Source organism: Taudactylus pleione, unplaced genomic scaffold (genome assembly GCF_031769625.1).
Source record: "Taudactylus pleione unplaced genomic scaffold, aTauple2 ptg000959l, whole genome shotgun sequence".
Lineage (NCBI taxonomy): Eukaryota > Metazoa > Chordata > Amphibia > Anura > Myobatrachidae > Taudactylus > Taudactylus pleione.
The window spans coordinates 1,278,579-1,301,953 of NW_028285360.1; the positions used below are offsets into that span (position 1 = coordinate 1,278,579).

General features: G+C 47.1%; 1 protein-coding gene across 2 annotated transcripts in view; it reads left to right on the forward strand.

Moving 5' to 3' along the window:
- CTPS1 (CTP synthase 1) overlaps positions 1-20,354 on the forward strand; it is a 61,042-nt gene extending 40,688 nt beyond the window's left edge. Inside the window, exons 14-20 of one of the 2 annotated variants that reach the window (XR_015872996.1) lie at positions 1,537-1,633; positions 2,100-2,155; positions 8,479-8,575; positions 8,705-8,849; positions 17,582-17,672; positions 19,439-19,487; positions 19,580-20,354. Coding sequence is in view for 1 of the 2 variants with exons in the window: in XM_088459989.1 (XP_088316115.1) it covers positions 1,537-1,633; positions 2,100-2,155; positions 8,479-8,575; positions 8,705-8,849; positions 17,582-17,666 (480 nt within the window). In the remaining variant the exon portion in view is untranslated. The remainder of the gene's footprint in view (positions 1-1,536; positions 1,634-2,099; positions 2,156-8,478; positions 8,576-8,704; positions 8,850-17,581; positions 17,673-19,438; positions 19,488-19,579) is intronic. The other variant, XM_088459989.1, reaches the window with a different exon arrangement.
- Positions 20,355-23,375: the final 3,021 nt, after the last annotated feature.

The following is a 23,375-nucleotide window of genomic DNA, read 5'->3' on the forward strand; positions in this document are numbered from 1 at the left end:
GGCTAATTCTTTTCCCCCCACCTGTTTCCATTTCTGCGCATTCTACACGCTCAGTAGGTACTTCTTGGGCAGCGCATCGGGGGGGCCTCCGCTTCTCAACTTTGTAGAGGGGCTACTTGGTCCCCTCTTCATACCTTTGTCAGGTTCTATAGGTTTGATACCTTTGCGGCCTCTGATGCTAGTTTTGGCCGTAGGGTGTTACAAGTCACCAGTGCTCTCCCTCCCTTGAGGGGGCTTTGGGACATCCCCAGTGTTATAGCTCCAGTGTCCCCTAGTGGATGAAGGAGAAAACAGGATTTTGGTACTTGCCTGTAAATCTGTTTCTCTGATTCCACAGGGGACACTGGACGCCCTCCCAGAGCTGTTTTCCTGTTGTTGTTGTTTTCTTCTGCATTCCTTGCTAAAGTGTGTTGGGGTTTCTGGTGTGGCTGTATACCACGCAGTTTGTTTGGTTTGCGGTTGTGCTCATTTCCTTTTTAGCTGTCCTTCTCCTTTGTGTTTCCTCCGTCTCTTCTCGTGCTCAGTTTTTTAACTGAAGCATAGAGAGGGAGGAGCCAGTTACATCTTTTTTTTAAAGTGCCAGGCTCTCTCAACCCACGTTTATACCCCAGTGTTGTAACTCCAGTGTCCCCTGTGGAATCGGAGAAACAGATTTACCGTTAAGTACCCAGATACGGTTTTCTTCTGGTTATTGCGTCAGCCCGGAGAGGGTCAGACTTAAGCGCGCCGTTGTGTCGCTGTCCTTTTCTGGTCTTTCACTCTGACTGGACAGTTCTTCAGACTTGGCAAGGCTACCTTCCGAAGGTAGTTTCCAGATTTCACCTCAATTGGGAGATTGTGGTCACAGCTTTTTGGCTAAGGGTACTCATTGCAGCTCAGGAGCATCACCTCCCTTAGGGGACTTGCTTTGGGACGTCCCAGCATAGCTCCTGTGTCCCCTATGGAGAATGCAGAAGAAAAGGAGACTTATGTCTTACTTGGTTAAGTCCTTTTCTTTGAATTCCATAGGGGACACAGGACGTCCACCCTTATGCACCTAGCTTGCAGGGTTTTCCTTGTTTTTTCGTTCCCCTGTCTCTTCAGGCGTGTTTGTTTCTGTGTGTGTTGGTCTTCCTTCTCCTTCTTCCCACTCCTGCCTTGGGCTTGCTAACTTGACTGTCCTGCCTGGGGTTGGGGCGGGGTATAGTGGAGGAGGAGCCTTGGCTGCCGGAGTGTGAAGACTGACAGTTTGGTGCCCAGACTCTACCTGCCAGCCCATACCCCAGTGTAGTCCCTGTGTCCCCTATGGAAATCGATGAAAAGGACTTAACCTGGTAAGACATAAGTCTCCTTTTTTGTTTTACAGATTTCTGTGGTCACAATTTAAACTTATCATACACACAAAACCTTGTAAACATTATAATTTAATCTTTTATTGTAGTAATGCAAGTTATGTAGGAAACCGTGATCTGTTCTAAAAGGAGATTTTGGACATCCTATCCTTTTGTAATACTTTTAAAATTCTTCTCTTACAAAAAAGTTTTTGGTCTCTTCTAGGTAATTGACATGCCTGAACACAATCCAGGCCAGATGGGGGGAACTATGAGATTGGGAAAGAGAAGAACTATCTTTCATTCCAAGAATTCGGTCTTGAGTGAGTGTCTTTGTGTGTGATCTGCTGTAAACAGACAGCCAAACCATTCTTAAGTCCTGTCGTCTTTATTTTTCAGACTTTGTCTAGACCGTTTAAGATTAAGCACACACAGATCTGTTACAGGACTGCTGTAAGAGAATTTCAGTAGGCTCATTATGTAGGCTGGTGCAGCGCAGACACAAATAGTGTTTTCCACATATTTGGCTCTTTATACATTTACCAAAAGAATCATTGATACATTATCCTGCTATTACAGGCATGAAAACAGAATGTGTTAGTTTGTGTAAGAACTTATAAGAGCAATTTTGAGGGATACTCTGCTATTGGGCATGTTCCTCGTGTCACTTTCATATTTCAGTGGAATTAGATTAGCCACGAGAGCAATCATCTGTGCTTATGCTCACAGCTTCTTAGAAGAGTATATATAGATAGGTTGTAGTGACATTTTTCCATGTACTCTCTACAGGAAAACTGTATGGTGGGCAGGAGTATGTGGAAGAACGACATCGACACAGATATGAGGTAATAAGTTATCAAATTCATATTGTGGTTTTGGACTTCTCATTTGTTCTTCATCTTTCCACCACATGTAAAGTTAATCTCCCTGTTTCTACTTCAGGGTCCATAGGGGGTCCACAGGGTTGACCTTGGGGATATAGCTGGATCAGGATCCATGGGCACCACACAGTTAAGCTTTTAGCTCCCAGGATGCACTTGGGTCCTCCTCTATACCCCGCCCCCGAACCACAGGCACCTCAGTGTAAGTTGGTGCCCGGCCGGAGTCGGTCACCACGCAGAGGGGCTGCAGGAGCAGACCCCCAAAGCTTTTTATTTTAGATAATGTTATTTATTTTATCTCTCTTTTTTACTACAGACGGCAGCGAAGGGCTGTCTATACAGACGCCCACGCTGCCGCTCTGATCTCCGACTGGCGCCGCGACGCCAGTACTGATCTGGGGATCGCGGCGGGAGGACAGAGTCCGTACTAGCCGGACTCTGTCTACCTCCCAGGACTGCTGCCGGAGTCGCCGGGGATTCAGGTAAGCCGCGCGTCGCTGGCTAGCGGCGGCGCGCGGAATGCCTTCAGATGCAGTCCTTTAGCCTCCGGTCCTGGGGACAGACCGTAGGCTGCTGGCAGTGGCGGCGGGCCCCCCCCATAACCCGTGGGACCACTAGGCCACCAGGGATAACAGGCAAGCAAGAAGCCAGCATCCCCGGGGTTATGGCCAGCCAGGGGAGGAAGCCTTCCCTGTTCAGCGGCTCCTCCCCTTAGCTCAGCGCGCCTTTCAGCACGCAGTCTGGCGTCGCTGAGCTGCAGTCTCTTTGGCCACTCCTCCTCTGAGGTCTCTGGGGGCCATTTTCTCTGTGGCAGCGCAGATCTCAGGGAGCACGCGGACCGGTCCCCCCTTGTATCTCTCCCCTGATTTAAGGACAGTGTACACAGCACTATAGCCCTCCCAGACACTGAATCTGGGAGGTTGATTGTAGTGGAAAGGTGCAGTGAGTATATCTTCTCTGCATGGTATGTGACTTTTGCTAGTGCTGCCTGTCTGTGCTTATTTTCCGCTTACTGTCGGCTTATACCTGTCCCTTTACTTCTCCTACAAGCCCTACAGGTGTGTGGGAGAAGGGTGTTTCTACTGACCTCACTTATATAGATCACGTATTTGTGAGGTTCGTCACATACAGTTGTGTGCGACACCGTGCCATATTGTGGGCTGTTGTTCAACACACCGGTGAGTGCGTTTACTTCTGCCCTGTTGCCAGATATATAATATATTCTGTCATGTCAAACGAGGAGGTTGAGCGCTCAGTGGCTCCGGCGTTGGCCTCCTGCGGACGCTGTTCTGCAGGAGTGGATGGGGAGGATTTGTCACAGGATGGCCTGTGTAGTCGGTGCCAGGTGGCTCCTGGCCCATCCAGACCTTCTCTGACGCAGGAACCACCATGGGTGATGTTTTCTCAAGTGCTGGTGTCTATTGCGGACCGTCTGTTGGTCCCGACTGCTCTCCCTACTAGGGCGTTACCCCAGCCGACCATCCCCCATTCCCCGGGTGTCCCGCAGTTATTGCGGAGTCCTCCTGGGTCTCAGTCTGTGGGTCCATATGCGGGGTTGCCTATGTATATACAGGCTTCCCCTGTGCCGCAGCAGCCTGTGGTACCTTTTCAGGCCCCTATGGCGACTCCTCCACCCTGGGTGGATGTGCTCTCCAACTCAGTGCAAAATTTGGCGGCCGCATCCTCGGCTTTTCAGTCAATGTTGCAGACTGACATGCCTTCCAGGGTTTCAAAACGCCCACTCATGGCGCGGGCGGCTCAGGTACCGGACTCAGAGGGTTCCTCAGATGATGGGGAGGTCCCTGATGACACTGACTCGGACGCCTCGGGCCAGGAAATGGATACCAAGTCGTCCATTAATGTGCGAGCACTGGTTAGGGCGGTGCGAGCTATTCTTCTTATAGAGGATGAGGCACCGGTTCCTAAGTCGAAGTTTCCTAGTTTCAAAAAAACTAAGGTGGCTTCTGCGGTGTTTCCCCTGTCGGATCAGTTGACGGATCATATGGCGGTAGCTTGGCAGGCGCCCAGTAAGAGATTCCTTCCTCAGAAGCGGTTGGCTTCTAATTATCCCTTCCCTGAGGCACATTGTAAAAAATGGGAAACTCCACCGGCGGTGGATTCCCATGTCACCCGTTTAACCTTACCATTACCGTCGATATCCTCGCTGAATGATCCCACGGACAGGAAAGTTGAGACTTGCTTAAAGTCTATTTACTCCCTCTCCGGGGCGGTGGCCCGACCGTCCATGGCCATTTCCTGGGTGGCCAAGGCCATTGAGGGGTGGGCCAATGCATTGGAAGATACCTTCCCGGACGACGCTCCGGATGTCCAGCGGGCGTTGTTGGGACAAATGAGGGACGCTGCTTCTTACATTGGAGAAGCTTCTTTAGATGCTAGTCTGCTGACCTCGCGGGTATCGGCTGCAGCGGTGTCTGCCCGCCGATCCTTATGGTTGCGGTCCTGGAGAGCGGACTCTGATTCAAAGAAGGGCCTGGAGGCCTTACCTTTCAATGGGGAATTACTATTTGGTCCGGACTTGGACAAAATAGTGGATACCCTGGCTAAATCCAAGTCGGCTTTCCTCCCTTCGGCGGCACTGCCTGCTAAGGTTCGGAGTTCGGCTTTTCGTTCCTTTCGGGTTCAGGGTAAGGCAAAAGGTCAGTCCTTCCCGAGACAGTCTGCGAGTAAGACTGCCTCTAAACCCAAGAAGCAAGCCTGGAGTGCTCGGCGCCCTTCTTCCAAGCAGGAAGATAAACCTGCAGCCTGATGGGACGGGCCTCCCTCTGGGGGACCTCAGAGTGGGAGGCCGACTTCTTCTATTTGCCTAGTGCTGGCACAATACCACCACGGATGCCTGGGTTCGAGAAGTGGTCTCCCAGGGGTACGCCCTGTCTTTTCAGCACAGACCACCCCACCAGTTTTTCTGCACCAGTCCTTCTCAGGACAAGACCAAGGCGTTACAGATTCGGGAGGCTATAGAGTCCTTGCTGAAAGCAGGGGTCGTTGTTCCCGTTCCTCAATCACAACGAGGGACGGGGTATTATTCGTCTCTGTTTCTGGTGCAGAAACCCAATGGTTCTCATCGCCCTATCCTCAACTTGAAGTCTCTGAACAAATTCCTCAGAGTTCCCAAGTTCAGGGTGGAAACGTTACGTTCCATCATTCTGGCGATGGAACCGGGGGATTACATGGTGTCCCTGGATATCCAGGACGCCTACCTCCATGTTCCGATAGCACCTTCGCACCAGTGGTATCTGAGGTTCGCTATCCTTCAACACCACTATCAGTTCCGAGCGCTATCCTTTGGTCTCTCCACTGCACCAAGGGTGTTCACGAAGATTATGGCGGTCATGGCCGCACATCTTTGGAACCAGAATGTACGGCTGCTGCCGTATCTGGACGACCTCCTGTTGCTGGCGAGCTCCCCAGAGGTACTGCTTCAACATCTCCACCTGACGATCGCTTGCCTGCAAGCACACGGGTGGTTGATAAATTGGAAAAAGTCCTCCCTGATTCCATCACAGCGAATGGTTCATTTGGGAGCCCTGCTGGATTCGCGTCAGCAAAGGATTTTTCTGACTCCGGAGAAGGTCGCCTCCCTACAGCTGCGGATACGCAGTTGCCTGAGCAGTCGCCGCCTGTCGGTCCATTCGGCTATGAGAGTTCTGGGGTCCATGGTGTCGACATTCGACATGGTGGAATTTGCCCAGTTCCATTCCCGGCCCCTGCAGGGGCTGATTCTATCGGAATGGAACGGGTTACCTCACCGGATCCGCTCTCAGGTGCTGGTGTTGTCTCCGGAGGTTCGGCAATCTTTGGCATGGTGGCTTCAGACAGCTCATCTGGTCGAGGGGCGCCCCTTTTGGATCCCGGACTGGGTCCTGCTCACGACGGATGCCAGTCTCCGGGGTTAGGGGGCAGTGACCGGTTCATTGTCTCTCCAGGGTCGTTGGTCTGCGGAAGAAGCACTTCTCCCCATCAACATCCTGGAACTGCTGGCAGTATACAGGGCCCTGCAGTCGTCCGGTCCCGCTCTTCACGGAAGGGCGGTACAGGTGCAGTCCGACAACGCCACCACGGTGGCGTATATCAACCACCAAGGAGGAACTCGCAGTCGGGCAGCGATGTCGGAGGTGTCTCGCATCCTGACTTGGGCGGAGTGTCACATTCCAGCGATCTCGGCGGTCTTCATCCCCGGAGTCCTCAATTGGGAAGCGGACTTCCTCAGCCGTCACGACGTGCATCCCGGGGAATGGTCGCTTCACCCAGAGGTTTTTCAGCTACTCGTGGACAGGTGGGGACTGCCGGAGCTGGACTTGATGGCCTCTCGTCACAATCACAAGTTGCCCGTTTATGGGCCAAGGACAAGAGACGCAGGCGCAAGTCTGGTGGACGCGCTGTCGGTGAAATGGACGTTTCACCTGGCGTATCGGTTTCCTCCGATATCCCTACTTCCTCGGGTTCTGCGGAAATTCAAGCAGGACGGCGGCACGCTCATGCTGATGGCTCCGGCGTGGCCCAGACGGCCTTGGTTCTCCGATCTCAGGAGCCTCTCCATCGACGCGCCGTACCTTCTTCCTCAGTGTCGGGACCTGTTGTCTCAAGGGCCCTGCCTTTACCCGGATCTGGGTCGGCTGTCTTTGACGGCGTGGCTCTTGAGACAGCCGTCTTGAGGTCTCGGGGCTTCTCCAGTTCGGTTATTGGTACCATGCTCAGGGCACGCAGGCCTGCTTCAGCACAGATTTATCACAGGGTGTGGCACACTTACTTTCAGTGGTGTGAGTCCAGACATTATGATCCTCAGGTGTTCCGAGTTTCTAGGATCTTGGAATTTCTTCAATCAGGATTGGACCTCGGCTTACGCCTTGCATCTCTGAAGGTTCATGTGTCCACCTTGTCCGTGTGGTTTCAACAGCGGATTGCAATACTGCCGGATGTTCACACCTTTTTCCAAGGTGTTCTCAGGATCCAGCCTCCCTTTGTGCCTCCTGTGGCTCCTTGGGACTTGGCGGTGGTTCTACGGGTCCTGCAGGGTCCTCCATTTGAGCCTCTTGAGTCGGTGGAGCTCAAGTGGCTGACATTTAAGACTGTTTTTCTCCTGGCAATTGCTTCGGCCAGGAGGGTGTCTGAATTGGGGGCGCTTTCCTGTCGCCCTCCTTTCCTGATTTTTCACCAGGACAGAGCGGTGCTCCGCACTCGTCCTGAGTTTTTGCCCAAAGTGGTCTCGAAGTTCCACATTAATCAGGAACTTGTTGTGCCAGCTTTTCAGTCCCCTGATCTTTCAGCTGGTGAGACTTCCTTAGATGTGGTCCGGGCGCTTAGAATCTATGTGGACCGGACGGCTTCGGTTAGGATAAACAAGGAATCAGACTTCCTATTTGGTTTTCACAAGAGGGGTTGGCCTGCCAACAAACAAATGTTAGCCTGTTGGCTTTGTTCCGTTATTTGTGAGGCTTATGCACAGGAGGGTTTACCTGTGCCAGCCTCTGTTAAGGCTCATTCCACTCGTTCTGTGGGTCCTTCTTGGGCTGCTAGACATGGCGCTTCTGCTGTTCAGCTGTGTAAGACGGCCACTTGGTCTTCAATTCAAACGTTTTTGAGGTTCTATGCGTTTGACACCTTCGCCTCTCAGGATGCATCCTTTGGACGCCGGGTGCTGCTTTCAGCACAGGAGCGTCCCCGCCCTTAGTTGAACTGCTTTGGGACATCCCCAAGGTCAACCCTGTGGACCCTGAAGTAGAAAACAAGAGATATGGTAAGAACTTACCTTTGTTATCTCTTTCTACGAAGTCCATAGGGTCCACAGGGCGCCCGCCCTGACGCACCTGGCTTCAAATGGGCTGTGTGGCTGGTCACCGGTTTTCCGTCTCCCATTTCTGTGAGTATGGTTTCTTGTGTGTTCCAGTCTTCCTTCTCTCTGTTCCATATTCTCCTCCGGCCTAGGCTGCTTACCAACTGAGGTGCCTGTGGCTCGGGGGCGGGGTATAGAGGAGGACCCAACTGCATCCTGTGAGCTAAAAGCTTAACTGTGTGGTGCCCATGGATCCTGATCCAGCTATATCCCCAAGGTCAACCCTGTGGACCCTATGGACTTCGTAGAAACAGAGATAACAAAGGTAAGTTCTTACCATATCTCTTGTTTTTTGTCTTCCACACTATTGCTTTATACTAGAACATATCACTCTCCCTGGTTTTAGCAGAGAATCTTTAACGTCTGTTCAATATCTTCATCTGTTTTGTTCACTGTTTATATGTTGAAAGTCCTGACTTTACTTTTGTCATTTAAGGTCAATCCAGAACTCAGACAAGAGCTGGAGGCCAAGGGTATGATATTTGTGGGGCAGGATACAGTGGGAGAAAGAATGGAGGTGGTGGAATTAGAAGGTATGTACATAAATCTCTATTGTAATGTTATTCTTCTAAAAGAAATTCTATTTTATGGGTAAATAGCATGATTTGGGGGCTTAACACACATTAACTTTCAAATAATTGTACATTATTCTCCTATTTCAGATCACCCATATTTTGTTGGTGTTCAGTATCATCCAGAATTCACATCTCGTCCAATCAAACCCTCTCCTCCATATTTTGGCCTACTTCTGGCTTCAGTAGGGAGACTAGCCCAGTACATTGACAGAGGATGTCGGCTCTCCCCCAGGTAAGATCCAGGAGACATTAGTAGTAATCATGCGCTGGATCTCTACCTATATTTTAATGAAACAACTGTTAATGTAATTTTGAATTTCATAACTTTATTTGCAAAGTTTTGGCTTTCACATAACACATATATAAACTAAATATACTGTACCACTTTCTTCTTCAGTACTCCATGACTTCCAATACAATGGGTTATGTCCCTTTCAAGTTAGATAGAAATAAGTATACAAAACAATACGCCCCTGGATGCTATATAATGCAGCCTTGTGTATTTTCCAGTCTCTGAGCTTGGTAGGTCAGCTAGCAGTGTATTCGTCTTTTCTGTAGTGTAAGCACATGTCTCTCTCATGCATCTCGGCGAAGCTTTATACTAACCAAGGTACATTAGTCTGCTACCTCAAGTAGCAGATCTGACAGAAAACATTTTCAAATAGAGCTGGTGCTCTGCACTTGTCAGGTACCACCTGAGCACTCTTTAGTGTTCGGCTGCTGTAAGCGTGGATTAAATAGCATCTGGAAGAAGGATGGAGCCTGATCCCAAACAGTTGAAGACACCTGATCGAAGTAAGGCCCTTAGTTTGGGGTGTTTTTCATATTGTCTATATCCAGATAGATTAGATAGTGATTAATGTTTTTCTTCAGTGTCTTTGCAAAACCTTTGGGGAGAAAGAAGGCGATAACTCACAATGTAATAAGATCTGCGATGAGCGTTTTTCTGCACAAAATGACAGAACGTTTTGTAAGGAAAAAAAAAAAAAATGCCAAGGGAGTGTCTCGCTCTACCCTATGTCCATAGGCCCCCATTATAAAATAATGTCCCACCCCCCATTGGCAGTATACTACCCCCCTAGTGGTCATAAATCCTAATAACCACACCCCACCACACCACCTTAGGCCCGTATTCAATTAGTTTCTCATATGCAATAAAGTTTCACCTGCCGGACTTTTTTTTTTTTTTTTGCCTACATCGCATATTTTAGGTGTGGAAACTTATCGCGCGCGTACCCGCTCTATTCAGTTCCAAAAGACGCGAAAACGGAGACAAGTCAGAACAGGCGAAAAGTGGTGTCAGAATCGGGGTAATCAGCCTGAGCCTCCCAAAAAAACATGCGGAAACATTGGGAATGTAGTAGTGCCCGATTATCCCTAATTAAACTGTTTGGTACTTAAGTTGGTACAATTGCCTCATCGTCTTTGCTTAATGCTATTCTTAACCACTTGTGCAGTTTTTTTAGGAGAAAATAAGTTTTCATATCAAATTTGGGGTACTTTAAAATGGGTGCAAGCATATTTAAAGTCGCTAAAGAGAAGTTATAAAAAAACGCACCTTAAGCAAACACCTGCAATCAAAAAAAAAAATAACACCTCACCCTTACTTGCAGCCCCCCCCCCCCCCCCTCCCAAAAAAAAAGTCTTTCGCTAGTTTTTAAGTCTGCACCCCCACATTGCACTTTTTTGTCCCCATTTTCAAAGTGCATTTTTTGGGGTGTTCCTCACTTTTTTTTTTTTTTTTTTACGCAGTTATCCTTTGGGGGGCTGTCCCAAGGGTGCTGAGTGGTTTCCCCACCTTACCTTTGCACCCCAAAATAGCGATTTTGCACATTTTGTTTTTTCTCCACCTATTCAGAGGTGAATCTTTTTTGCCTATTAAATTGTACGCGAAAAGTGTTTGCAATTGAATACGAAGATAACTTTCCGACTGACGAAAAGTCACAATCGGCAATCAGACTCTCATTGGCTGCTGCTGTGGAAAGCCGTGCTGGGATCAAGTGTCTGATCCCAGCATCGGCACAGCATCCGTGCCCGGCGCTGGGACGGTGTGTTTGTTTCCGGCGCCGGGTAAGCCGCTGCGGAAGGTACCTGGTGAAGGGACCGCCTGGTCCCTTCCACCAGTGGCGGCGGGAGTAGCTTGGCTCCAGGTGCGAGCTAAGCGGAGCTCGCAGCCCGGAAGCCAAGTAGCAGCGGTTGTCTGGCACTGGCCGCGAGCCAAACACTGCTCGCAGTCCAGTAGCCAATAGGAGGCAGACGCGACGAGCCAATCTCGGCTCGCGGGAAACTTCTGTACCGATGGCGGAGAGGAGGAGAGAAGACCTCCTGAAGAGCAGAGCGGCGCGGCAACAGTTCCGGCGGCCTCGCAAAGGCCAGAAGACGGCGTGATCAAGAGGGAAGAAAGGAAGAGGTGGCGCCGCTGGCTGCGTCGGGCCAGCGGCAGAAGTATGAAGCTGAGGACCGAAGAGGACTGTGGGGGTGGGAAAAGAAAGAGCTATCGAAGATTCCCCAGGCCCAGGTCACTAAAGGTCAAAAAGATTAGGCAATGCATAGGGGGTCAACTATTGGGGGCAATGCATAGGGGGTCAACTATTGGGGGCAATGCATAGGGAGGGATTACTATTGGGGGCACTGCAGAGGGGGGACTACTACTGGGGGCACTGCAGAGGGGGGACTACTACTGGGGGCACTGCAGAGGGGGGTTTACTACTACGGGGGCACTGTAGAGGAGGGATGACTACTGGGGCAATTCATAGGGGGGGATTACTACTAGGGGTAATGCATAGGGGGATTAATACTGGGGGTAATGCATAGGGGTGATGACTACTAGGGGTAATGCATAGGGGTGATGGACAAAGAACAAATCAGGCGTGCTAGTCTAACTGGTGACCGTATAAACCTAGTCGGACTTCTGCTTTCTTGAAGGTATCGCTCCCTTCTATACAATAAAATTATTTTTGCCTGATGAAGTACACAACTTCCTAAGAGACAGCTGTTCGACTAGTAGGAATTGAATAATTACATTTTTAGTAAAATAATGTTTCTTCTTCAGGGTCCATACGGCTCCACATGGAGACTTTGGGGTGCAAGTGGTGGTTCAGGACCGGGCATCACGCATTTAAAGCTTTCAGCTCCCAGGATGCATTGGTCCAACCCCTTATACCCTGAGCCAGAGGCACCTCAGTTTAGTCAGTGCCTGGCCGGAGCCAGGTCACATTATGCAGTGGGCTGCTTAGACAGCCCAAATAGCTTTTATTTATGTTTGTTAGTACTTCTTACTGAGCGTGCAGCAGCAGACCGTTCACAGGACGTCTGCGCTGCTGCTCTGTCACCCTTCCAGGTGCCGCAACGCCAGCTACGGCTGGGGATTTCAGCGGGTATCCTGGGGTCCTCGCTATCCGGCCCCACAGACGGACCCAGACTGCAGCCCGGACACAAGGGGACAGGTAAGGCGGGTCATCACTCGCGGTGACCGATGGAGTGGCAGTCTTACCTCAGGTCTCCGGGGACAGACCAGAGGCGCTGAGAGTGAACACAGGCTTTGTCCACAGTGATATACTAAACCACCAAGGTACATATGGAGCGGGAATCCAGTGTCCCGGTGGTTAATAATCAGCATGGGCAGGTCAGCTTTCCCCATTAAAGCGGGTATCCTCCTCCAACCATGGCCCCTCAGAGGTCTCCGGCGGCCATTTTCTCCAGACTCAGCCACAGCTCTCAGGGAAATGCTGGGTCTGATCCCCCTACATACCTCTCCCTGGAGTCAGGATATGTTGCGCTATAGCCTACCAGATGTTGAGTCTCTGACCACAGAATCTGTGTAGTTGATTGTATTGCCATTCTGCAGTTATGTTGGATTTCTACATTGTATGTGACTTATGCTAGCGCTGCCTGTCTGTTTATTTCTCTATACTGTCAGTATCTATCTTTCCCTTTTTTCCTTACTTTGCCCTAACATACAGGTGTATTCAGGGTTTTCCTGCATCTCGCATCTCTGAAAACAAATGTATTGGTGAGGGTTGTCACATACAGTTGGTTACTGTACTGTGCGCTCCTGCAGCTTCCCCAAGCATAAGACTGGATCAGTATATTGCATTCCTACTTGTATTCTACATACCTATTGATTGCATTATACCCAGTGCCATATTGTGTGCTATACTACTCTACGGCTATTTCTAGCAAGGGCAAGAGTAACAAGCTAGCATCTGCACCCATACTGTTGTCATGCAAATTATGTGCTGCAGGATTAACTGAGGAGGATTCAATACAAGATGGGTTATGTGCTAAGTGTTTTACTCCACCAGGCCCATCAGACCCCCCAGGTGCTGCACAATGGCAGACGCCTGGTAAGAGGTTTCAGCCCCAAAAACGTCTGACCTCCTGTTATCCATTTACTGCGGCTCATTGTTCAAAACTGGTGACTCCCCCCTGCGGTGGATTCACATGTTACGCATTTAATTAAGAGCACTAGGTTACTTATCCCTTCAGTATTTTCTTTGAAGGACCCTACGGATGGGAAAGTTGAAACTTGCTTTAAATCAATGTACACTCTTTCAGGTGCTGTTGCCCGTCCGACCATGGCTATTGCATGAGTGGCTAAAGCTATAGAGAGCTGGGCTGACACATTTGAAGACTCTTTTTTTTTTTTTTTTTTTTTTTTTTTCCCTCAGATGCTACTAGGGATCAGATGTCTTTCATAGCTCTTTTACGAGATGCAGCTTCCTATATTGGAGAAGCGACATCGGATGCCAGTCTCCTAACCTCTGGACTCTCGGCCACGGCGGTGTCTGCCTGCCATACCCTGTGGCTACGCTCATGGAAGGCAGATGCGGATTCCAAGAAGGGCCTAGAAGTATTGCCCTACAACGGGAAGATCATTTGGCCCAGACCTTGACAAGATGGTAACCACATTGGCGGCCTCAAAAACAGCATTTCTACCTTCAGCGACTACTACTACAAAGCCTCGGACTACATCTTTTAGGTCCTACATCCTCTGGGAAAGCCTAAAGGTCAGTCCTTTGCTAGGCAGTCTGCTTCCACTAGGGCCGCCAAGCAGGCCTGGACCACCAGACATTCTGCTTCAAAAGGACAAGCTCTCTGCCTGACGGGACGGGCCTCTCCCTGGGGGGTCCCAGAGTAGGAGACCGACTTCTTCAGTTTGCCCAGTGCTGGTGTCAACCACCACGGATGCTTGGGTAAGAGAAGTGGTCTCTCACGGTAAGCCCGCTCATTTCTACGACTGCCGCCCCACCAGTTTTTCTACACAGGCCCTCCTTCAGACCCAAGCAAGGCCCTACAAATCCAGAAAGCCATTCAGTCCTTTCTGCAGGCAGGGGTAATTGTGCCAGTCCCTCTATCTCAGCAAGGGACTGGTTATTATTCTACTCTTTCTGGTTCAGAAGCCGAATGGGTCTCATCAGCCGATCCTCAACGTCATATCCCTGAACAAATTCCTCAGTACCCAAGTTCAGGATGGAAACCCTACGCTCTATCATCCTAGCTATGGAGCCTTGGGACTTTATGCTATCTCTGGATATTCAGGACGCTTACCTACATGTATCTATAGCGCCCTCTCATCAGCAATATCTCCAATTTGCTATTCTACAGCAACACTTCCAATTTCAGGCTCTGCCTTTTGAACTATCCACAGCTCCATGGGTATTTACCACAATTATGGCTATCATGGCGGCCCACCTGCGTGTCCTGGTGTCCGACTGCTACCATATCTGGACGACCTTCTGCTCTTAGCAAGATCCCCAGAGGTGTTTCATCGCCATCTGCTTTCCTTCACAAGCACGGATGGTTAAACAATTTGAAAAAGTCCTCCCTGACTCCTTCACAAAGAATGATTCATCTGGGAGCCCTGCTAGTTTCCCAGGATCAGAGAATTTTTCTGACATCAGACAAGATCTCCACACTTCAACTACGAGTGCGCAGATTCCTCCACAGTCGCTGAGTGTCAATCCACTCAGCAATGTAGGTTCTGCGATACATGGTGGAGTATGCTCAGTTCCACTCCAGGCTTTTTCAACAGTTGATGCTCTCCAGGTGGAACGGGTTACCCCATCGGATCAAAGCTCAGACAATGGTGCTGTCTCCAGTGGTGTCTGTCCCTATTTTGGTGGCTACAGACATCGTAATCTAACCAAGGGTCGCCCCTTTTGGGTCCCGGTCTGGGTACTCCTAACAACGGACGCCAGTTTCCGGGACTGGGGCGCAGTGACCGGTCAACCCTGCCAATCAACATATTGGAACTTCGAGCTGTCTACAGGGCCCTCATACTGGCCATGGACATACTTCAGGGAAAACCTGTACAGGTACAGTCCGACAATGTCACAACAGTGACTTACATCAACCATCAAGGAGGCACTCGAAGTCAGGCAGCAATGACAGAAGTGTCACGCATTTTGACATGGGCCGAGGGTCACCTCCCGGCCATCTCTGTGGTGTTCATTCGGGAGTTCTCAATTGGGAAGCAGACTTCCTCAGCCGTCACGACATGCATACCGGGGAATGCTCTCTTCACCCAGAGGTTTTTCAACTCCTAGTGAGCAGATGGGGCATTAGAGGTGGACCTCATGGCCTCCCGACACCATCATGCCGGTGTACAGATCCAGAACAAGGGATGCCGAGGCAACCTTCGTAGACGCATTGTCAGTGAAGTGGACCTTCCAGTTTGCGTACCTATTCCCTCCAGTCTCCCTTCTTCCTTGAGTTCTTCAGAAGTTCAAACAAGACGGAGGCACTGTCCTGCTGGTGGCTTCAGCTTGGCCCAGACGTCATTGGTACTCTCGGATCTTCGGAGACTCTCCATCGACACTCCGTTCCTGCTATCTCAACGTCCGGACCTGTTGTCTCAGGGTCCTTGCCTTTACCCAAACCTGGGTCATCTGTCTTTGACGTCGTGGCTCTCGACGCATCCATCCAAAGGTCCAAAGGATTCTCTAGCTCTGTGGTCAAAATATGCTCAGAGAGCGTAAGCCAGCCTCTGCTCGGATCTACCATAGAGTGTGCCATACATATTTCCAAATGTGTTGTACCAGAAGCTATGACCCTCAAGTGTTTAGGATTTCCAGAGTCCTGGCCTTCCTTCAAGCTGGATTGGACCTTGGACTTCGCCTTGCCTCACTCAAAGTGCATGTCTCTGCTCTATCCATTTGGTTCCAGCGTAGACTTGCTCCACTACCGGATGTCCACATTTTCCTCCAGGGTGTCCTCTGTATACAACCTCCCTTTGTCCCTCCAGTGGCTCCATGGGATTTGTCAGTAGCTCTTAGTTCCCTCCAGGGTTTTCCGTTTTGAACCCCTGGAGTCTGTGGAACTCAAGTGGCTCACGGCAAAGACACTTTTTTTTTTTTTTTTTCTCTTCTGGCTATGGTGTCAGATTTAAGGGCGCTCTCCAGTCACTCCCCATTTCTGATATTCCATCAGGACAGGACTGTGCTTCGGACTCGCCCTGGTTTCCTTCCAAAAGTTTCCTACTCGTTTCCACATTAATGAGGACATTGTAGTCCTGGCCCTTCAATCACCAGACCTATCAGCAGGTGAGGCCTCCTTGGTTGTGGTCTGTGCCCTCAGAATCTACATGGACCGTACCAGTTCTCTTCGGAAATCGGACTCCTTATTCGTGCTCTATGGATTTCACAAGAAGGGATGGCCATCCAACAAACACACATTGGCTAAATGGCTTCACATGACTATCTTTCAGGCTTACACGCAGGCAGGCCTTCCTGTACCGGCTACTGTTACTGCTCATTCTACTCGCTCTGTGGGTCCTTTGTGGGCAGCTTGCTGTCTGCCTCAGCTGATCAGCTTTGTAAAGCGGCCACGTGGTTCTATGACTTCGATACATTTACATCTCAGGATGCTTCATTTGGGAGCGCTGGCTTCTACCGTCAGCGCAGGAGCATCCCCACCCTTGAATAACTGCTTTGGGACATCCCCAAGGTCTCTCTGTGGAGCCCTATGGACCCTGAAGAAGAAAATGAGTTATTGTAAAACTTACCTTTGTTAACTCTTTCTTCGAAGTTCACAGGGCACTCGCCCTGACTCACCTGACTTCACATGGGTATGTTTCTGGTCACCGGTTTCCCGTCTCCTTCTACGTGAGATTGTGATTCTTGTGTGTGTACCAGTCTTCGTTCTGTCTTCTCCTCCTCCGGCCTTTGGCTTGTCATGAACTGATGTGGCTTGGGGGCGGGGTATAGGGGGTTGGACCAATGCATCCTTGGAGCTGAAAGCTTTAACTGTGTGGTGCCCAGTCCTCAACCACCACCTACACCCCAAGGTGTCCCTGTGGACCCTATGCACTTCGAAGAAAGAGAGTTAACAAAGGTAAGTTTTACCATATCTCTCATTAAGAAAACACACATATAATAAACTGTACACACAGCCTAAATTATGTTAATAGACAACAGCTAAATTGGCCATGTAGTTTTCCTATAATCATGAGAGCATGCTTGGTTAGTAATAACTTTTTAATAGTCTTTTGTTAATTGAAAAATTGTAAACAGTTGCTTCTGTAACTGAAAGTACATGCCGGTTAGTAGGATCCTTTTCACAACTTCTTATTCATGCATTCACTAATTAACAACTACATGTCCTCCAGATGGAATCTGAGAAATGGATTTAACAGTAAGTACGTACAGAAATCCAGTTTTTGGGAAGTTACTCAAAAACACGGGAAGAGGAGGAGCCACATTTTGTACCAGTGGGGAGGATTTATTACATACATGTCTCTACCTAGCAAAGAAGAGACTTAACCCATTGTAATATCTGCAATTGAGTACTTAGCAAATTATGCTACCAATTCTTTTTGATCTGTTTTTTGTGCTGTACTTTGACTCTCAGAATTTTTTTTTTCTGATACAATACACATCTCTGCCATTAGAATAACTTATTGCTAACAATCCACATTGTTTGTTAAATATATTTGATTTTGCTGTTTGCTCCTTGCTCACACAGGGATACATACAGCGACAGAAGTGAGAACAGTTCTCCAGACACAGAAATTGCAGAACTCAAATTACCGCTAATAAATCATGATTGATTCTAGGTAATGACCACTAATCTGCATATTAGTTTTCCTATTACTCTTCAATATGAGACAAGGTGATTGGACAATTAAACAAATTTCCAGACTGAAAAAATGCTACTGATGCAGCATGATTCATGTGCATTAGTTATTACATATTAACCCAGTATAATGCATTATGCTTTATTTGAGAATATAACACACACACACAGCAGATGGACGGCACTCCGAGTCTGAGCAACCCAAATAATAATCAGTAGACAGTCTTATTGTAGGTCGATGTTTCAGAGCTGTTATCGCTTTTATCAAGACATATCAAATAACAGACAATAGAAAAAACATTTAAATACCTGTGCACTACACCACTGAGTGTCCCTGCTCCACGCAATCCCGTTCGAGAGCCAATGACGTCATGGGCGTGCTAAACGCCGAAAGAAAAATTTACCAGAGGCAGGTAATTTTCCATCCTCAACTGGACAGTGGACACTACAAGTGCAAGTCTTCAGCAGTGTCAGTGGGGCTTAAAGTTGAGTTTTGGCTCCCCATATCTATGTGTTAGAACTCTGGGAAATTTTGAATGGCCTGAGAGGAGCTCAATCCCTGATTGTCAGACAATGCTATAGCTTATAAATATATATATAAAAATCACGTGTGCACAAGGAATTCCCTGGCAAGGATTTTAGTATTATGGACAGATCAGTGTGTCCCAATTATTCCATCTGGATTCATTCCAGGAGTAGAGAATTGGGAGGCAGACTTTAAGTTGTGAATACCTCCTGATGAAGAGACCAGTCTCCTGGTGGCATGTTGATGGCCTGCAGGTGATCAGAATTTGTTCCAGGTCTAGTGTCCGTTTGCCTTCCTAGTGGATGCAATGTCCATTTAAATACTTTTCAGCCATAGTAAATCTTTACCCCTCTTTCAGTGGTTGTTCATGTTCTAAAGAAGGTGAAATGAGAGCGAGTTCCAGACAGTTCTCATTGTCCCAGATTAAATGAGCCTGGTCCTCTGGCCTAATCACCGTGGTGGAAAGTCTTGGGTGATGTCTTCAGTGAGAGAATCTGCTGACCCAGTAAACAAGTGTGCAGTGATTATAATGACGAGGTCTATGAAACAAAGAGAGCGGATAGGGTTGACACAGCCGCAGAGATGCTTACAACTGTGCTTACGTGCAAAATTACACATTTATGTAAAACGGAGAAAAATTTATATTTATTATTATTTAAAAATAAATAGGGGGTGTGATCTATGGCAAATTAACAATTGCAGTTCAGAGTTCTGTTAAAATGGAACAGGATCTTTAAGATTATAGAAAAACATCAAATAAAAACTCTTCATTGACTTCCCTGTCAACCTAAGCATGCAAAGTAAAATTGGTTTACAAAATTGTCAACTTAGTGGAACTGTAGTTTAAGAAGGTATGAGTTACTATTTCAAATATTACAGATGTTAAAATGACTGAATAAATATGGTTAGGAAAAGTTACACACTAAATATATTCATTCATATCATGCAATATATATTGGAACAGATGCACATGGACATTTGTAACACTGACCGATCTAGATTTGGAGTCAACCATCTTGGTTCCTCTGTCTCAAGATAGCTACAATGACAGCCACTCTTACCCTATCCAAATTTTGATACAAAGACTATTTAAATTAATCATGGGACTTTTTACTCTTTGTAAATGGCCTGTGCGCTGAGAGACTGTATGACAAATATTAACAAGTAACTTATAAAAAAAAAAATTATTTATAAATCTTCCCCATTTTGTTTACTCCCAGTCAACAGTCGCAGGCAGGACTTTTAGGAGATCTTGCTACTGAATTGAATGTAAGCTATCTTCTCTATTTTAAATTTAAATATTTTAAATGCATGTTTCCATAATAATGTGTTAATCAAGAATGTTTTCTTTGCTTCTCCAGGTGACAATCCCTCTGACACCGGACATGCCGACGTGAAGAGGAAACCTCAGTATTCAAATAACTTTTTGCCATTTGAAATGAATGATATTGAACCATTTTGTTTATTTTTTAATACTTTCTTTTAAGCCAGTCAGTCCTCATCATGGTGCTCTGATACCAGAGCGGATTGAGGTGTTGTAGCGCGTACACTTGCCACTGAGGGCAGAGCATGCCAACGTCTGTACTATGAAGCAATAATGAATTTATTTAAGTGTCTCTTTATGTTAAGTGATGGTAAAGGCCTCTTGGTTCAGGTACAGGCAGCATTATGTAATACCAGTGATCAGGTTAAGCAGATAGATCACGCTCACTGGGCAGCAAACATCAGTAGATGTAAAGACCAGGATCAGTATTCCTTACGGGACACTGTGTCAATGTCTGATACTAGAAGTCATGCTCTCTGCTCCAAAACACCAATGCTGCATATATATTGGTCTAAAGCACTATGGGGAGATTTATCAAACATTCTAAAAAGATGTCAGAAGTTGTCCATAGCAACCAATTAGCAGCTTGCTATAATTTTACTAGATAAATGATAGCATGAAGCAGATTGGTTGCTATGGGTAACTTCTGCACTTGTCCCCTTTAGAAGGTTTGATACTTCTCCTATGAATATAATGAGAATAAGCAACAGATCTCAATAAAGTGTAATGTCCATGCTAGGCTAGCAGTATATTCTTCTTAATGCCATTGGCTGCACTGCCATTCATGTCGGAATAAAAACTTTTTGATGCAGGTTTGCTTGCAGTGTGTTTTCTTAAAGACATTGTCATGATAATGGTTTCATTGACCTCAGTTGTACAGTATGTTGCTGGAGGATGGGATACCAGCAACTTCACTCATTCAATTGCACTGTCGCAGTGTGCAGCTTTCACGCAGTGGAGATGACGCTACTGTTGAAATTCTATTAACAGCTACTTATATAGCTCCAGCATATTCCCTTACACTTTACAATTGGAAACAAACAGAAATAAAACCAGACTTGGTAATGATGAATAGAGGTAAGAGGGCCCTGCTCGCAAGCTTACACGCTATGGAGTCCATGGAAAATTAAATTGTCTGGCAAATTGCTTCGGTTAAAATGCAATTTGAAGCTAACTTTCTTTGTTTTCTTGCACAAAACACGCATTTTCATACTGCCCATATGCACTAAGAATCCGTAAGAATAGTTTCACTTCAATATTGTGGCTTGTACATTACATGACGTCTCTGCCATCTATTTGCATTACTTAACTGATATTTCCATTTAGACTGCCAACTGGAAAAAATGTTTCAATTTGATTTTTAAAGAGAAAAAGAGCAGATGTTTGACAGTTGAACTGAATGAGCCCAGCTGCTAAACTGAGATGGCATTTAGTAGATTTTCTACACCACGGGTGGCCACTCTCTGCCCCGAAGGACCCCTAACAGTTCATCTTTTCCAGGCCAACTAGCCGGTGCACAGGTGTATTCATTGCTAACTGATACACTTTAGAAGATGTGGTGCATTCCTTCCTGACACTACTTTTTTTTTACGCATTGTTTTTATTGAAAACCATGACAAAATACAAACATTAAATCTCTCACAAAGAAAAATTCCAATTAAAAGCATAGCAAAAGAATCAACATTTGGTATATCAATTTTGCTAAAGATAATACAAAATATGGTCACATTTTACAACAAAACCTTTATCATAAACAATTACATCAGAATGAAAAGAAAATAAAAACGAAGAAAATTAAGGAAAGGTGAAGAAAACAGAAAAGCCTCAGGCCAGATAGTAAAACCGATACATCCGACCATCTACTTTTAGTGAACTATGGGATATTTGCCAAGGTCTGTTTGTTATCTTCCTTAATCACGACTGAGCATCTTATAGTGGTCCGACTCCTTATAATGCAACCATGGATGCCAAGTCAGTGAAATTTTGGCCCTTGTCTGTGTGGGGTAAATTTAAATCATCCATAGCCATATAATTATTAAGACGTGTACACCACTCAGACATAAAGGAAGCCGACCTAGACTTCCAGTGAACAGGGATCACGGCTTTGGAAGCACTCAATATATGACGTAAAAACGACTTTTTGAAGTGAGCACAGGGTTTCCGAATGAGGCTCAGTAGCCAGAAGCTAGGGCAAGTAGCCAAATCCTCATGAAGAATAAGGCTTGCCGTTTCAATTACTTTGTCCCAAAAAGTTCTAAGAGAAGAGAATTCCCACCAGATATGTAAAAGGGTTTCCAGTTCTATCCCACATCTCCAACAAGTGCTAGGGACTCCTGGATACATTTTAGAAAGCTGGCTAGGACAGCGGTACCAACGTGAGAGGACTTTATAATGTGACTCCATTGTTAATGCGGAGAAAGTATTTCTGAAGACTTCCGGACAATCATCTTCTCCTATTATTCCCCGTAGATCTGATTCCCAATCAGTAATAAATTTGGGTCTACCAGAAAAAAGGCGTTCAATCAATAATGTGTAAATAGAGGACAGTGGGTGTGTCGGAGACCCCCAAGCTACACACATTCTCAAATGGCGTAATCCCCCCTCCCATATGCTTTAGGGGGGCCCAATGTTGAGAGAAAATGCTTTATTGGCAGGTATTTCCAAATCTCACTCTTAGGCAAGACCCTTTTAGCTTGAACAGAGGGAAAACTCATTTCCGAACCTTCAAATAGCTGGATAATCTTGAGAATCCCCTGTGCACACCACAATCCAAATGAGTTTGCTGGGATCCCGGGAGGAAATGCCGGATTACCAAATAAAGGGGTAGGGGAAAGAAGGGGGTGTGAGCGGAGATGTCCCCAACAGGAGATGATTGGGCCCAGTAAAAGGTGGGTAGTTCTGGGAAAGTTCGCAGGCCAAGGAAAACCTGAATCGGCAGAAGGAAGGGAAGCTGCCTCAATAGCAGACCACTGCTTTCTATCAGTTAACAACTCCATTCCATCGCCCTCAAAAGTAGAACTGCGTGATGATAGGTGAGAAAATGTGGCAATTGTAGACCTCCCTGATGCTTTCTCCTACAAAGTATATCATGTTTGAAGCGGGGTTTTCAGGCCGCCCAAACAGTCCCGAACAATTCGGTGAAGTGTAGTAAACCAGGAATGGGGTATCGTTATTGGGAGAGTTTGTAAAAGATAAAGGACCCTAGGAAGTACATTCATCTTAAATAACTCCTATCCTTCCTGTCCACAAGATCTATTTGAGACTCCAAGTAAAAAGATCTGTTCATAGTTTAGAAAGTAGAGGAAGAGAATACTTCAGAGTGATCTTTATGGAGAAAAACTCTAAGATATTTTATATACATGGGGTGCCAGAAGAATTGGCAGAAAGATTGTATATCATTCATGCATTTCTGATCTACTGTGAGGTTAAGCGCACTAGATTTGGACAAATTTACTTTAAAATTGGAAAGAGCTCCAAATCGGTCAAGTTCCTGTAGGTTGTTAGGAATTGAAGTCCGTGGGTTTGTAATTACCGCCATAAGATCGTCTGCAAAAAGGGTTAACTTGTATTCCCTCTTTCCCACAGTCAGCCCTGTTACATTACTATTAAGACGAATGGCCCTCGCCACGGACTCCGTACATAAAATAAATACTAGTGGTGATAGCCGGCAGCCCTGCAGAGTGCCATTAGTGATCAAAACCAGCTCAGACAGGTCTCCATTAATCCTCACACGCGCAGTAGGAGTGGAGTAAAGCGCTCCAATTCTCTGAATGCCGTCGAATCCAAGCCCATATGCTCCAGGACTCCCATCAAAAAATCCCAATCAACCCTGT